At 46.2% G+C, this 17,432-nt stretch overlaps 1 protein-coding gene across 5 annotated transcripts in view; it reads right to left on the bottom strand.

Annotated features, from left to right (window-relative positions):
• Positions 1-16,571, bottom strand: part of ACVR1B (activin A receptor type 1B) — a 32,693-nt gene extending 16,122 nt beyond the window's left edge. For 2 of the 5 annotated variants that reach the window (XM_047065218.1, XM_047065214.1), the window contains exon 1: positions 16,457-16,571. In XM_047065218.1, the coding sequence (XP_046921174.1) occupies positions 16,457-16,547 (91 nt within the window). In that variant the 5' untranslated portion in view covers positions 16,548-16,571. Of the gene's footprint in view, positions 1-10,150; positions 10,385-13,166; positions 13,186-15,072; positions 15,136-16,456 lie in introns of those variants that run through there. The other 3 variants (XM_047065215.1, XM_047065216.1, XM_047065217.1) reach the window with 3 other exon arrangements.
• Positions 16,572-17,432: the final 861 nt, after the last annotated feature.

Here is a 17,432-nt window from a genome sequence, read left to right as displayed (position 1 = left end):
ACATTATTTTGTGGCTGGGAAAGAAGCTTTCCTTTAAATAGACGCCTGAGGACTAGAGGAAGGTACCTTCCCCTTGGAAGACACAGGCCACCACCTCCTGCCCCACCCCAAACCATCCAGGCTTCCTCACTTGACAATGGCTCACCGACCCCATCTCCTTTCTCCAGCATTAGGCATGCCCACCGTTTTCTGAATGCAGTATGCATGCTCTCACACATTCTTTTGCTGCAATGCTTTTTTTTCCTGGCTACTTCTCACAAATCCTCTAAAATTCAGCTTAACCATCACTTCCTTTGAAACGCTTCCCGCCCACTAGTCCAACATCCTCCTCCTCCCTTTAGTCCATGGCAGGTGCACCTCTCATGAGGGACAAAAAGAATAACCTCCAAAGACGATATTAATGCCCTCCTCATCAAGTTATTGTGAGGATGAAATGAGCTAATATATAAAATGTGTTCAATAAATTCAACCTACTCTGGAAGGCCCCTGGATATCACATTTAAAATATAATATCCATCCATCCATCCATCCATCCATCCATCCATCCATCCATCTTTCCAAATAGGCAGTGTATGCAATCATCTCTGGGACTAATGAGTTCTGCTGGGTGTGTTTTATACATAAGTGTGCCCTGTTGACAGGAAATTACTGTAAATGAATTTGGCGCCTCTGAAAGCCAGTTCAGCAGCCCTGGAATCTGAAATCCTTTATTTATCCATCTAACAAGAATAGCACAGACAGCAGCAGTTGGTTCTCCCCAACACTGTCTCTCATGGGCCTAACCTAGCCCTGACCTCTTGGAACCAGCGGGAGTGCGGCTGTGGCCACTAGGACACTTAGGTTGGGACTTAGCACCGAATGAAGCGCCCACCCATCAGGGAATGGAGGTGGCAGAGCCCACCCAAGTCTTCGGACTGGACACTCAGTGAATAATATCTGGCTACCAGGTGGGAATATATTCAAACCGAAGCCCCTAGAGAAGAGACATTTATGACCAATCCCATGAAAAACTAGCCTATTGTAACTTACCCCTTCAGGCTGTAAACAGTCTATCTTTGTCTCTTCCTGCAATACACTAGAAGGCATCTCTCGGCTTTTCAGTTCCAAAGACCGATTCTAAATATCTCAGTGTCCAAGCCCCCTTCCCCAGGCTTTCTATAAATGACGCGATCCCTCGCCATTCCCACCCAAGGAAACAAAGCAGAGTGCACCCGCACACTGACAGGTAAACGGCCGCTGTGGATCCTCTACCGTAAGGCCTTCGATCAAAGCCCTTTCTTCTGGGAGGAATTCCAAAGCACGCAGCTACCTGCTGAAGGGTAAGAGTAGCGTTCTATTTTAAGGGCAGGAAGTTTAAAGCAGGTACCCTTTAGACTAGGATCCAAATCATAAAAGGAATTTTAAAAGTAAGTTCTTCCTAAACTTCGATTCCAACCCTTTTTAGACACAGGAAAGACGAAGAACTCTCCTCGTTTTCCCCCAAATGCCTTTATTTGCTTCCCCTTTTATTCTTGCCAGCTGAAATTTACTTCCGCAACTCTCTGAATACTCGAGCCAAACCTCTTCTACTCACACCGGAGTCCTGACCGGTAATCCAAGAAAGCTACTGCCCCTCCCCTTGGTGTGGACATTCAGGCACAACGGGGTTCCCTGTGGAGCGCACACCTCTCAATACATGTGCCGTGACATCCAGCACAGAGAACAGCATTGGGCTATTTTGGGAAGCAAGAAGGGAAAACGAACAACTCCAAGAGGGCTATTCTGAGCACAGTGGGACACACAGGCCAGACCCGTAGCCGCCTTTTGAAAAAAAGCTCACTTCTGAGTCTGTCAATTAGACAGGAGAGCCAAGAGTCTCTGATTCCAGATATTTATTCTCCCTTCGTTGGTTCACGGCCTCTTTCACAGTGATTCATTCTGGAGAACGAACACACCCACACGTGGCTCATTATTTTTGGGAAGTACTTAAACAATCTTGGTGTAAGACAGGAAAGAACAAAAGTGGTGAAATCTATGTGAGACGGGACGAAGAACGGAACTGGGAGCGGGGCCATGCGGGTTCGTGATAAGGACTTAGGCAAGTCCCTGAATCTATCTGAGCCTCAGCTGCCTAACCAGAAAATACCATTTATCTTACAGAGATGGTATGAAGATTAGCCAAACATCCGCTAAGTGCTGTGAGTATTCTGAGAAAGACTCTCCCTGCGCACATCTGTGTACATCTATACATTTTACAGAGTGAGGGAGAAGTCTGAAAAAGATGGATTTTAAGATAACCATCACTACTGCCCACACCCCTGAAAAGGTTTCAGTTACTACCAGTAGAGTCACAGCAGGGTATCATGGCAGGCACAGGTCAGAAAGAGCCAAGCTCAAATACCAGCACTAACATTAATCACATGACCTAGAGCACCCTGGTTTCCTAATCTGTAAAGTGGGGCTGTTAATAATTATTTTACAGGACTATGTAGAACTATATAAAATAATACATTTCAAAAGTACTTAGCAAATAGGTGTTCAGTACATTTTAATCTCTCCTCTCAATGTAAAACTCAAACACACACACACACACACACACACACACACACACACACATGCATACACACACACGCACAAACGTGTCTCTTTAACCACTAATTAGGAAGTGGCAAGTTACAGTAAGACCACAGCAGGCACAGCGAGAAACTGCTGTTCTGGTTTCAGCTCTGCCAGTAACTAGTCGTGTGGCATTGGGCAAGTCATTTAACCTCCCTGAACCTCACTTTCCTCATGACTGACCAGAAAGAAGGGAGTGAACTAGATGACCTCTACATCCTCCAGCTGAAATCTGAATCCAGTTTGTTTTTAAATTCACACTGTCTGAATCACTGATTCAACAATGGGAAGTGGTGCTTTAAATGTTATATACTTTTTCCTGAACTTTAAAGACAGACATTAGGGCTAGTCTTGCGTTAATGTTCGTTTTTCAAAATAAGTGATAATAAAATTATAAAAATACCTGAATTTACTGTAAACGTACAGTATACTAAATCACAAACCTAATCATGATTTCTTTGAAAAGCTAAATCTGGACTAATGAATGCTAATAGCCCTTTATAACCTACTTCACAGTGACTCATCAGGTTAAATCAGTCTACACGCGTGCATATAAACAATACATACATACCTAAAACTCTTCCGTATTCCATAACCAAAGAGTTATGTAGTAGAAATGACACAATTTGGAAAACCAATCACAGAGGAGTATCAAAATCACTCTAGACACAACCAAGTTAAAAAGTGGTCAGAACGACAGTCTCACTAGCCCAGCATTTTGTTATAAACAAGTCAGTCAAACCGGAACTAAAGACAAAACCACCTAAGCGAGATTTGAACGTGGCTCTAAAATATGATGAGAAGGTGGTATGTGGGAGGATGTAGATGCAAATTTGATTCATGAGAGAGGCTGTGTTTGGCGGAAGACCAACAAGTCCCAACTTGAGCAGCCTCTGTCTAGGTGCATGTTATGGAGACACTGACATGGACAGCTCTCAGCAAAGACAATCCCACCGCAGGCAGGACACTGGGGTTGGGTCTTCTCTCTCTGACCCGCTGGCCTACACGGGGAGGACACGCAGCAAGGGTGTGGCTCATGGGAATTCCCAAGCGCCACCATACAGGCATGGACTCACGGCCACTCAGCCCGCTATTCTGCCCTAGACCGCATCTCCAGGGGACAGGGTAGGGGGGCGTGCAGGGTGGTAGCACCAACCTCAAAAGGTAAGAAGTGAGCCACAAAACGGCCACATTTGTCCGGGTAGATAAAGGTCCACAAATGTTCTAAAATGCTTTAAAGCGACAGGATTTATGATTTTTAGCTTATATCAACTGCTCCTTGGGGAATTATAATAAGCTTCATCAATTTTGTACTAGAATGGAGCACTGCCCTGTTTGGGCACACTAAGCTTGCCTCTTTCAAACCTCACTGGGCTCACCTTCTACTTTTATAGTAGCCAACATAGTGCCGAAATCAGCTGGTATAGCCCCTTCTCTTCATGATCTTGCGACTTGATCATAAACTGCCTCTTGGCCCTCCTCCTTCCAGATGACAGCATCCGTCAGACAGACCAAACTGATAAGAATAGCCTATTACAACCCATGATTATTTTAATTAATCTTCTCTGGACCTTATCCAAATCCTCCAACAGCCTCCTTAGGATAGAACAAAGACTACAACTCTGTGATCCTAAATAGCCAAAATGATCTTGGGGGGAATAAAAAGAACAAAGTTGGAGGACTCACACTTCCTGATTTCCAAACTTACTACAAAGCCACAGCAACCAAAACAGTGTGGTACTGTCATCAAGTATAGACATGCAAGGGGCGCCTGAGGGGCTCAGTCGGGAAAGCATCTGACTCTTGATTTCAGTTCACAGCATGATCTCACGGTTCATGGGATGGGGCCGCAGGTCCAGCTCCACACTGACGGCACGGAGCCTGCTTGGGATTCTCTCTCTTCCTCTCTCTGCCCCTCCCCCACTTGCATGCTGCACGCAACCGTGCACTCTCTCACAAAATAAATACACTTAAAAAAAAAAAAGGTATAGATACAAATCAAAGAAATAGAACTAAGAGTCCAGAAACAAACCTACACATCTGTGATCAGCTGATTTTTGATAAGAATGTCTGGAACATTTAAGAGGAAAAACTAGTCTTCAACACTTGGTGCTGGACAACTGGATACCCACATGCAGAAGAATGATGTCGGCCCTTTCTTCACACTGGACACAAAAATTAACTCCAAATGGATCAACAACTTAAATATACAAACTATAACTTATATTCTAAAACTTCTAAAACTTTATAAAGGAAAACAGGGGTAAACTTCACGACTTTGGATTTAGCAACGGTACCTTCGATAGGACACCAACTGCACAAGCAACAAAAGAAAACCAGATATGGGGCGCCTGGGTGGCGCAGTCGGTTAAGCGTCCGACTTCAGCCAGGTCACGATCTCGCGGTCTGTGAGTTCGAGCCCCGCGTCAGGCTCTGGGCTGATGGCTAGGAGCCTGGAGCCTGTTTCCGATTCTGTGTCCCCCTCTCTCTCTGCCCCTCACCCGTTCATGCTCTGTCTCTCTCTGTCCCAAAAATAAATAAAAAACGTTGAAAAAAAAAAATTAAAAAAAAAAAAAAAAAAAAAAAAGAAAACCAGATAAACTGGCCTTCATCAAAATTAAAAACTGTAAATCAAAGGAAACTATCAAGAGAATGTAAAGACAGCTATGGAATGGGAGAAAATATTTGTAAATCACATATCTAATAATGGTCTAGTATTCAGAATGATTACAAAAAGAACTCATAACAACACAGAACAAATAAAAAATGGGCAAAGGACTTAAATAGACAATTCTCCAAAAAAGATACACAAATAGCCAAAAAGCACATGAAAAGATGTTCAACATCATCTCATACGCAAATGAATTTTAAATGAAAATGAAAATCAAAACCACAGTGAGACACCACTGCACGCCCACTAGGAAGGCCATAAGAAAAAGAAAAATAACAAGTGTTGGTGAAGATTCCGAGAAACCAGAACCCTCATATCGTACTTTGCCAGTAGGATCATAAAATGGTGTAGTCACTGCGGAAAAGTTTGATGGTTCCTCCGTCAATTAAACACTCAATTACCATATAACCCAGCAATTCCAACCCTAGATATATCACCAAAAGACTGAAAACAAGTGTTCAAATAAAAACTTATACATGAATGTTCATAACAGCACCGTGCATATAGTCAAAAGGTGGAAACAACCCAGATGTCTGTCAATGAGCGAAAAAACAAAATGTGGTGTATCATCCAGCCATAAAAATGCATAAACTATTGATATACACTACAATATGAACTTTCTTTCTTTATTTTTTAAATTTTATTTCTTTTATTTTTATTTTATTTCTTTTCTTTCTTTCTTTAGTTACTTATTTACTTGTTTGTTTTTGAGAGGGCACGCACAGGCGCACGTCCAAGAGGGGGAGGGGCAAGAGAAAGGGAGAGAGAACCCCAAGTGGGCTCCACAGTGTTACCCCAGAGACCAATGTGGGCCCAAATTCAGGAACAGCGAGGTCATGACCTGAGCTGAAATCAAGAGTCGGATGCTTAACCAACTCAGACACCCAAGTGCCCCAATATGAATGAACTTTGAAAACACTACGTTAAGTGAAAGCAGCCCCATACCGTACGGTTCCATTGATATTAAATATCCAGAAAGCACATTAGTGGTTGACAGGGGCTGGGGGTAGTATGGAAAGGAGGAAGGGAAGTTACTGCTTAATGGGTTACCGGGTTTCCTTTGGGGTAAAAAGTTCCAGAACCAGATAGTGGTCACGGCTTGCAGAAGGTTATGAGGTTACTTAACAGCACTGATGATGGTCGTACTCTGTCTCTTTCTCTCAAGAATAAATAAATGTTAAAAACATATATATTAAAATGGTTAAAAGTGGGCGCGCCTGGCTGGCTCAGTCAGTAGAGCATGCAATGGCTGATCTTGGAGTCATGAGTTTGAGCCCCACATTTGGTGCAAAGATTACTTAAACAAATTTAAAAAAAAGAAAAGAAAAAGAAAACCGGAGGTATAGTGTTCTTCAGATTGTATCCTTCCTGAACCCCCATGCTCTCCAAGATGTACCAGCAACCTCTGAGCTCCACAAGGGAGGAAGCACTGTCCTGCTTTGCTTCGCCTTTTCTCACTGGCGTCTAGCAAATAGCACTGGGCTTAATAAATCTCAGCCTAATAATCTGAGAGGGAAGGGGGGCTCTGCCACAGTGGCTTTTACCATCCACATACGTACGTTTCTACGTGTGTATTTTTTTTTTTTTCAACGTTTATTTATTTTTGGGACAGAGAGAGACAGAGCATGAACAGGGGAGGGGCAGAGAGAGAGGGAGACACAGAATCGGAAACAGGCTCCAGGCTCTGAGCCATCAGCCCAGAGCCTGACGCGGGGCTCGAACTCCCGGACCGCGAGATCGTGACCTGGCTGAAGTCGGACGCTTAACCGACTGCGCCACCCAGGCGCCCCTCTACGTGTGTACTCTTAAAAGAACTCCACTGCTTGAAAAAAACAAAGGAAAAAGACAAAGAAAGAAGAAAACCGGTGTTTAGTAACTTCTGATCTAGTCAACTGCCCAAATGTTTGGGAAAATCCTGAATCAGGTTAAAAAAATGGAGGTGTCTGGCACTAAACTGTCACAAAATCAAGATAACGTTTGGTTCTCCTGGCAGGGAGTGATGGGGGACAACAACTGGGAACTGACAACATACCAGCAGCCACAACTCTAACCTAAGTAGAAAAATCTTGCAGTGTTGAAGTAAAGCAATCAGCTGCTGCTACTGGTTGGTAAAAAAGACCCAAGTGACACTTTCACCCTTCACCATCATCAAAATTAGATTTAAAAACACATTAAAGCAAAACAAAAACTCTCAAGTATCCAAGAGCCAAAACAAAGTCAAGTTTTACATGTGTAGTTGGGTAGTACCTAAAAAAAAAACAAAACATATACTGGTAAAAAGCACTTATGAAAAAAATGTAACTGACTTAATAAAGGAAGTTATTTGTAGGAGGAGGGAAAAAACCCAGAGATTTAACAATAAGACACTTGATAAGCTTGGTATTTAATTCCAATCTGGGAAAGGTCTCGGAATGGGGTTTGCATAAGAGAAAGGTGTTTGAAAAGCCAGCTCCACACTATATCTATTCTACCAACTGCCTTGCTGACATTCTACTTGGAGACAAACCCAACCTTAGAGAGCTGTTTAAACAAGTTCACCCCTAAGCCTCAGGTCTAGAGAATGAAAGCTTTGTTCTCACTCAAAAGAGACGTTTGATGTTTATGCTAAGGAGACCTGTCATTGCAGCTTAATTTATGGCTGACTGTAAATACCTGAGTATCTACAAGGGCCCACCTGCTGCCCAGGAAAATGTCAAGGTAAAACTGGATTGAGTGGCATCGTTACTACAGAGCGTGCCCGGTGTTCCTAGGAGCGAAGCGTATGGACTCAGCTGTCATGTTCAGAATATCTACTAGTAACTGGATACTTCTCCTTCACCTACAGTTTATAACAAACATATAAAATCATTCTGTTTTCTTTCTTTGTTGTACTGAAATAGACGTACATGTGGCTCATTAGGGCAGGGGAGGATATTTATGAGTGTTTTGTATTTGCTCCCTGACCTATTTCCTATACTATGGATGAGTGGAGAGGAGACAGTGCACGTCACAGTTCTGAGCGAGAAGAGGGATAGGAATGGTTTCAGGCAACTGGGACAATGAAGGAGAAAAAAATCAGCCAGAGCTGAGAATAAAACTAATGAGGCTGAGATCAAGTGCATTTGGCTGGCATAAAACGGGTAGGTGGTAGAATAAAACAAAGATGAAAGAGGTGAGGTAGGAAGAGAGCTTATCATGTTCCAAGTAACTCACAAATGTCTGTAGCATTTTTAAGTGACTAGGATAAAAAACTGTACATATAGGAGATACTAGAAGTACAGCAGGGAAGAACTGGAATATTTTACCTAGGATATTGCTGAGAGGATGGAAAAGAACCGAATGGATTCACTTAAACAAACTTATTAACTACTTAAAATGTGCAAGGCTCTGTGACAGGATAAAGCCACATAAAGAATAAGCCAGTTCCGGGGCACCTGGGTGACTCAGTCAGTTAAGCATCCGACTTTGGCTCAGGTCATGATCTCGCACTTTGTGAGTTCAAGCCCCACATCAGGCTCTGTGCTGACAGCTCACAGCTTAGAGTCTGCTTCAGATTCTGTGTCTCCCTCTCTCTCTGCCCTTCCCCTGCTCATGCTCTGTCTCTCAAAAATAAATAAACATTAAAAAAATTTTCTTTCAAGAATAAGCCAGTTCCTAGCATCAATTTTTAGGGGGCAGAGTCTGGGAGGTTGGGAGGAGCAGGATGGACAAAAGAGGAGGATGGACTCATCAACCACGGGAAGGCAAGAGGACAAAGATCCCACACTGGAGGATGGGTCGATTTGGCTAAGAAGAGAAGGCCAAGGCCAAGAAAAGCACAAGGCATATTAGGTCCACAGCGAACAGACCGGCGCAAGGTTCCAGCCAGAGACAAGGATGGTAAGGGAGACCAAGGCCAGATCAGATGCACTGTGATGCTTGGCTAAGGGTCTGGGGGTTATCCTGGAGGCCACATACAAGCAGTAGAACCATGAGATACAGAGGGCATGCTCTCCAAAGTTAAACCCAGCAATAGCATGGAGGACAAGTGGGAGACTGGAGGCAGAGACTGGTTAGCCAATTACTTTCATAGTCCTCGTAGTATATGGTAGAGTACAGGATGCAGAGCATACGCTTTGGAGTCTGACAGACCTCAAGCTCAGCACTGAACCTCTCCATGCCCCAGTCCCTTCATCTGCAGAACAGGGATAAGAGCGCTCAGAGAGCAGCTGTACAGAGTAAGTGTACAAGTCCTTAGCGTAACCCTTGAGTATACGGTAAATGTTTGGTAAACCAGATGCCCTTATCACTTCTGCCGTCCCGGTGCGTGACAAGGGTCTAAACTCTTCCTAGTTTTGTGGTTGTTCCAACAAGAAGAAGAAGGAAAGTCAATTTGTGTGTCAACCTCTAAAGGGCAAGCACAGACTCTTCAGTACCCCTCTCACCATTCAGCTTCATCCTGGATATTAGAAATGAATGCTTATTACAATTCGATTTTATCGACCACAAATATAAAATGTGATATACAAATGTACACCAAGACAACACATGATGATCTAGGGCAAGGCAGGTTCACCACAACTACTTAATAAAAAAAGACATGCTTCAGTTCAGATTCCTCAACTCAAACATTGCAACCACCTAAAAAACTTATCTCCAAAGCACCCATAATCTCCTCTCTCCTCCACTCACTCACTCACTCACAAATATCTAGGAAAAGGTAACTGGCAGTAGACGAAAGCCACATGCGGTCAAAGAATTTTTCACACGCGAGGTCCATCACCAGCATGGCTGGGCACCAGGTCTCAAGTCCCCTCGAACCCATCCTAGCTAGCTAGTTCCCTTCCTGCTTTCCTTCCCCTCACATATCCATCTAAGCCACCACACGCACACATTTTTGCAAACACCACTTATTTACTATCTCACAGATTCTGTAGGTCACAAGTCCAGACACAGCGTGACTGGTGTTGGCCAGGGCTGCCTTCTCATTCAGGGCTGGGACCTCTTTCAAGCTCACTGGTTGTTGGCAAACTCCACTGCCCTGTGGATGGAAGCCTGAAGTCCCTATTTCCCTCCTCGCTGACAGCCAGGGACCACTCTCAGTTCTGGGAGTTGGCCCGCAGTTCCTGGCCACGTGGCCCCCATGGGCAGTTCACACATGGATGTTTACTTTCTTCCAAACCAGCCAGATCACTTCCGACTTCCTCTTCTGCAATCAGCTGAGAAAAGTGCTTCCAAAGGGCCAGCGTGGTTAGGTCAGGTCTACCACGACAGTCTCCCTAGTTGAAGATCAACTGATTTGGGACCTTAATTACATCTACAAAATCCTTTCAAAGCAGTGCCTAGATTCATGTTTAATAACTGGAAGGTGGTATATTCCAAAGGCAGGAAATCTTGGGGGGAGGGGGCAGAGGGTGGAGCATGGTAGGCAGAATCACCTTATACATCTACGTGACCTGCCAGAAGGTAAGCTTCATGAAGGAAGGCATTTTTATTTCCTTAGTCTACTGTTGTACCTCTAGCACCTATGATAGTGCCTGGCATATGGTAGGTGCTCAATAAGTATGTGTTAAAGGCATCTTCAGATCACTAGAGTAGTACTCTCTCTATATTTATTTAGCTTATTTACAGGCTGTAAATGGGACTTCTGTCTATATTCAAATTCTGGTTCAGTGAAACCATTTAGGAATTCTTGGAACTCCACACGATATAATTTTATCTCTGCCACAATTATCTGTATGGCTCTCACGAAATACAGGTCATCCATAGGTTCCATACTCATTAAAACTTATTTGTAACCTCAAAATCAATACTCTCGGCCTTCTCACGGGCATTCACACACATGTGCAGAGTGGTAAAAAACGTGAGTCGTCCGACACACGTGTTCCCGGCTGACGGTGAACAAGGGGATGACGCTCTGTCTTCTTGCTCCAGCTTTCATACAGTAAATATATATGCGTCCTTTTCATAGTATACTCTGTGCCACACTTTTCCCCTTTCTGCATTTTTTTCTGTTGGTGATTTCACCACTTAAAACGGCCCCCAAGGGTAGTGCTAAGACGCTGTCCAGCGTTCCTAAGTTCAAGACGACGGCGATGTGCCTTACGGAGACAATATGTGTATCAGATAAGCATTGCTCAGGCTTGCATTGTGGTACTGTTGGCCTCAAGTTCAAGGCTAATGAACCAACACTATATATTGAATAAGATGTCTTTAAACAGAAACACACACATTAGCAAGGTTATGCACTGACTGCCTGATGAAAATGTGGTGACCAGTGGCTCACGGGAACCTAACACCATCTTTCCCCTAGGAGCAGTAGTTCAGTATTTGCTAATCCGGTGTTCCGGTCAACTTTACACAACATAAGTACCATGAATAAAGACACTGGGCTACATTAGCCTTGTTTTACAGATGAAACCATGAATTTGAGAGAGACGTGAAATGGTAGCTCACAGCACACTCTATCTGGCACATCATTCGGTTTTATTTTCTCCGGAGCACTCATGACTGAGAACTGTGTTTACTTATTTATTTTCAGTCTCAGCCACTGCTACTGTCATGACGGTTAGGGATTCGGGGATTTTTATCTCTCTTGTTCTCTTGGGATCATCTCCCCAAGCCAAGAACCATTCCACACACATACCCAACCTAATGAATAAAGAAATCTCCCATACGTAATTGTGTAAACATCAGGGGTGATTGATACTTTTAAAGGGAAGAGCAGTTACTTTCATCACGCTAAATTCAAGGTATTCAACAAGACAAGCGCAGGCTTGGGATGAGTGGAGAGAGAAGAAAACCGAAAAGAACACCAGAGCTGCCCGAGGAGGCACTGTCTCTGAAACCCAGAGAGCAGGTAAAATGGTCTGGGATGGAAACTTCACAGCTCAACCAAATGCTGGCGGCTCTACCGAGTAAGGGAAAGAGAGATACGCTCCGAAATAGCATTTTTGCTTGGTGTTACATTTATACTTGGCGGAGAAGCCGGCAGGCAGAGAGAACAGGCAAGAGCAGGGACGGTGCCTCTGGAAGCCTAAGCGCAGGTCAAACCAAGTGCGTGAGAGAAACTGAGGAGAGCGAACCCCAGGAGCAGGCAGGTAGGTAGGTATTTGAACGTGGCCATGAGGCAGTGCCTACAGAGTGGGAGAGGTGCGGGTCACACTGCGGGTCTGAGGGGCTGATTCCGACCAAGGCTTTGGCATTCCCAGGCCGGGCCGAACTGATGGGCTACCAATGCCAGCAGCACTTCCGGCGTCGGAGGGACCGGCGAGAAAGGGGACTCCAGGATATGCTTTTTATAAATACAGAGAGGAAAATGAGATAAGACCCCCTTACATCACTCCTCCTGTAACAGACCAGTAACACAAGAATTCAAGACAAAGAGGCGGGATTCCAGAATTCATGTTCACCGCTGCTCTGAGCAAAAACTGAACAGTAAACAATAAGGATTTCAAAATTAAAACAAAAGAGCCACTTCAGTATTCTAATTTAACCTTCACAAATAAAGAAGATCTAAAGCACCATGGACTGAGAATTCCATTCCACCTCAACACCCTGTACTCCTGAGTTATTATGAGAACAGACTGCAACACAATTCAACTCATGTTCCAAAATGCAACAAGCAGCTTCAACAGGACATGCCGAAAGCAGCAGCACGTCTCCTCGTTTACTGATTCATATTTTGGTAGCAAGGTTACAATTAGCTCACCGGTGGAGAATAAACCTATTTATAACACAGCAGTCCACCTGAAAGACACAATCATCTAAAAAGGTTTTTAGAGGAAAATGAAGTGCAGCTTCTTCCTGTACTGACTGCAGATTCCCAAGGTCCTTTCGGATGAAGTCCTCAGTCTAACCTTCCTGTGTTCACAGGCACCATTCCAGCCACCTCTCAGCCTCCATGTTCTTATGTAACATTTACATAGTGCCATAAACATACCCAGAGTTGCGTAAGAATTAAAACGTTGCCAAACCAATAAAACCTAAAGCAGGTCGCTCCCTCCAGACTGTCTTTGATTAGCACAGGTACGCTGCCCAGGATACGATGTAAGAGCCTGTCAAAAGACAGAAATTAACTTGAGGAAATCTGAAACGGTCCACAAAAATATGCACGAATCAGAAGAAATCAACCACGCGGTGGCATGTGGTGCCCCTATCAATCCCAAGAGTATGTTATTCTGCCCCGTAAGATAAAAAGTAGCCCAACACTGCTCCTTCACTGAAGTCAGAAACTGTGTCTAAAAATACCTCCCAGCCAACTGGCTATCAGCAAGTTAGTCTCACAAATGTCCCAAGAAGAACTACACACACCATTTCTTTACTTTACAGAGGGAAAACTGAGGCAGTCACGGAAAGGTTAAGCAAGTGACTTGTTCAAGGACAACCTGTAAGGGAGCAAAGTTCTAGGGCTGAGACCTGGCCTCCTCCCTCCATCTGGCTCCAACCTTTAACCAGAGTAGCCATTTTATTATGTTTTAATCACATCTGTTCCAGGAGCTCTTTTAACAAAAGTAACCAGAGATTCTCTTTTTCTCTACAAGAGTTCGCTCTCACTGTACTTCAAATCCATGTCCCCTCAACAAAATTCTAAGACTTGGCCTGAAATTAGATGAAGTCTGCTCACAGAAATTCAAAATATTCCTATCAGAACCTCAAATGTCTCCCTCGTTGCTTGGGTCTTAAGAAACGAATGTCATGTTCTCCCACCACTAACAAATGCAATTGTACATTTTTAAAGACTGTTGTGGAAATTCCAAAAGTAGGCCTTAAAACCTGCTATACCCATCAAGTGGTTGCTGTTTACAACCTGGAACTCATTCTCCTTGTCACTGGCCTTTTACAAAGTCGCAGTTCATGCCCTAACAGAAACACCTATCCCTTTCTGCCCTCATGCCACGTCCAAGTACCAGGCATCAAGGCTCCCTGGCTCTGCCACTCCTCCAGCCCACCTAGGGGAGCAAACGGAGGAAATGCAGGGGAGGAAAGCAATCAACTTCTTGTTATCCCACAGCCTCTATTTTCCCAGAACTGACGTTTTACTTTCAGCCTTTTGCAACAGTGGTCTCTGTAGCATGCACTATTGGCAACTAGATGTGTCCCGGAAAAAACTGCAGTGTCTGGCCAAGAAGTTTAAAGGCCTTCGAGAATGTTTGCTGGACACACAACCTAATTTCCAATTTACCAAAAAAAGAAACTAACTCCCTATTATGCCCACCCATCCTCATCCCAACAAACATCCATTTTAGGAAGGTTACAAAAAATGAACTCTGCCCTATTCAGAACCAGTTGGATTACCAATTAAACATTCTTAACTAGGCTCACCACAAGAAAAACCCCACAGATATTACACCAAATCAACAGGGAAATGGCTGTTAAAAAATCTTACATATATTAGGGCCAGGATAAAAAAATTCTATGGACAGAACTGAAAAGATTTACTCAGACACATACAAAATGACAAACCTGAAGGCTGAGCCTCCTTATTTACTATCCTACTAGAGAAATAACATCATGTTACACATTCCCAGAACATGGCCCATAAGAAGGCCCGGCAAACATTATTCACGAAAACCATGATCCTACCACAACCGACGGCCTGTGTTCATACACCTTCACCATGTTTATCAGATCCCACAGCATGTTACCCATACACAGAGCAGCGAGACCCAGGAACACACACGAGGTGCTTAACAGAAGCATTAGCCAGTGAACAAAGACCCCACTGCACAGGCTACACCACTGGGAGCAAATATCAAAGCTGGAGATAATGAACTTGTTTTTGAGACTCCAAAGTAGGATGATGTCTTTTCTTGTTTGTCTGGTTTATTAAAGAAGCCTGAACCCACCTGAGAATCATTATTTTTAGTAGAGAGGAGAGCCACAGTGCACACACTTGATCTCCCATAGCTGGAAGGTTAGGGGCTGCTGAGAAGTCAAAGCACAGGCTTTGTACATCGGGAGCGAATACAATCCTGATCGTCTCTCCCAGATCCATCTGCGGGTCAATAATCACTTCAATATAACTGCCAAATATAACCTTCATCTGCTACCCCAATGCCAAAACACATTTAAGACGAGTCTCTTAAGTTAAATATTTTAGGGTTTCATCTGCTCTTTTCTGCCCCCAAAGCCTCATAAACAACACACCCAGCCGGGTGTCCCACAGAAAAGGTGCCCACCTCTAGAGTGGGAAGGGTGGGGGTTGGAAGGTAAGGGGCGTGTGAGGGTGGGGGAGTGCGTGGGGGGCAGGGCTGGGAAAAGGGATTGTGTGGGAAGGTAAATAAGTACTGACCAAGGGCCGGAGTCGGTCCAATGGTGGGATCTTTAAATAATCTTGGGGGTTGGAGGTAGGTTCTAGGATTTCACCTGAAAGGCATCCACAAAGTGATTAACTGAATGGGCCCCCTGGGGTGGGGTGGGGGAGGCGAGGCGGAAAGCAAATACACCTAGATGCAGATTAACCGTTCGGGAACTAGGTTTCCTAGGGTTAAAGAGATTCCACAGCCAAGCTACAAAAACGTTTAGGGGCCTGTTGGTCTCGCTTCCTCCCAACAGCTTCCACGGGGCATGTGTATGTGGGGGGTTTTGCCCCACTGAACTCAAAGGGGTTGTGCGCAGGGTAAATGTGACTCCCTTTCCCAGAACATTAGGGAGGAAGGAGAGGGAGGGGAGGGAGGGGAAGAGACACCCCAAGTGCAGGTCCTGAACGAAAGGTTAGAGACCCCTTCCCCTGTCATCTGAGGTGCGCAAGGGCTCGCACAATCAGGGTACCTCGGAGAAGCAAAGACCCATCGCCCGAGCCCCTCAATCTTGGCGGGAGAAAAGACGCCCCCCCAAGAGCATCTGGTGGGAGGGAAGGAAGACCCCCGCCCTGGACACGTTGAGAGGCAGAAGCACGGATCTCCAAATCTTAGGGAAGGGATCCCGCTCTCCCCTCTATGGAACAAGGGGGTGCTGGGAGCGCGACCCCGAGAGCTCCCCGAAACCAGTTCCGTCTGGAAGGGGGCTCGGGTCCCCAGGGGCCCCGCGTGAGCTCGGTCCTGGCAGGGCAGCCACGCCTCGGGGGTCTGGGGACGCCGACCGAGGGTCACCCCGACTCCTCCGCGCCCCCCACCCGGCCATATTGTGCGCGTGGGGAGGGGGCGCGCTGTAGCTAGGGGCCGCGGCGCGAGGCCTCGCCCTCGCCCGGCCTTCTCCATCCCGGCCCCCGCCCCCCGGCCCGGGACTCACCCTGGATCCCCCGGGGCCCGGACCCGCCGCTGCCGGCGAGCAGGAGGAGGACAACGGGGAAAAAGGAGGAGGCTCCGGCCGACTCCGCCATAGTAACCGCCGCCGCCGCCGCCGCCGCAGCCCAGCAGCGCCCAGCGCGCGCGCGCGCGCCCCCGGCGCCTCCCCTCCTCCCTCAGCCCCGCTCCCGCCTCCCTCTCCTCCGCCCGGCGCCGGCACGTGCGCTCCCGGCCGAGCCGGCGCCGCGGCCGCCGCGCGCGCCCCCGAAGGGCGGGGCCGGGTGCGCGCGGGCGCCCGCCTTAAAGGGGAGTGTCCCTGTTAAAGGGGTGGGAGGGGCCCGCGCCTCGGCCACCTCACGGGTGGGTGCGGAGCGCTCCGCGGAGAGGCCCGCGCCTGACACGCGGCCTCCACCCTGGCCTGCGCCCCGCCCAGCGTGCAGTTATCAGCACCGACCCCCTCCCCCGCATCGAATGTTCGGCGAGTCGCGTGCGTGTTCCCGTTCCCTCCATCCCCACTGCCTAGCCTTAAGCCCCCATCGCGTCCCGCGTCCTGCCCGGGTCCTCGCAACCGGCCTCTGGCTGGGCTCCCTGTCCCGCGCGGCCGCCTGCCATCCGCCGGATGCAGGCAACCTGTGTGATCGCAGTCTGGGGGGCCCCTTTGCAGGACAGAGCCAGGTGTTTAACGCTACCGCTCAGTCTTGGTGAGGGTACTTCGGGACGCACTCCCATTCTGCCCGGAGGTAGAACCCTCACTTGATAGAACCCTTTTGGGTTTGACATTATATATCAAACGCCTTAAAATATCTATACCTGTGGACTGCTATTATTCCTTATCTGGCTTCAAGAAATGATAGAGATGAGGACAAATATGTACGAAAAATGTTAACAGTTGCATGTTTATCATTGTAAAAAGCTGGAAACTTAAGTAGGCAATAATAGAAGACAAATAAATGCTGGCCCATCAATATGATGGAGCATTA

This window comes from Lynx rufus, unplaced genomic scaffold (assembly GCF_022079265.1).
Source record: "Lynx rufus isolate CCGP_SWC_20201006 ecotype Redwood Valley unplaced genomic scaffold, mLynRuf1.p SCAF_7, whole genome shotgun sequence".
In the NCBI taxonomy this organism is placed as follows: Eukaryota; Metazoa; Chordata; class Mammalia; order Carnivora; family Felidae; genus Lynx; species Lynx rufus.
Note: the sequence above shows the minus strand (reverse complement) of the source record. Positions and strands in the feature narration are given on the sequence as shown.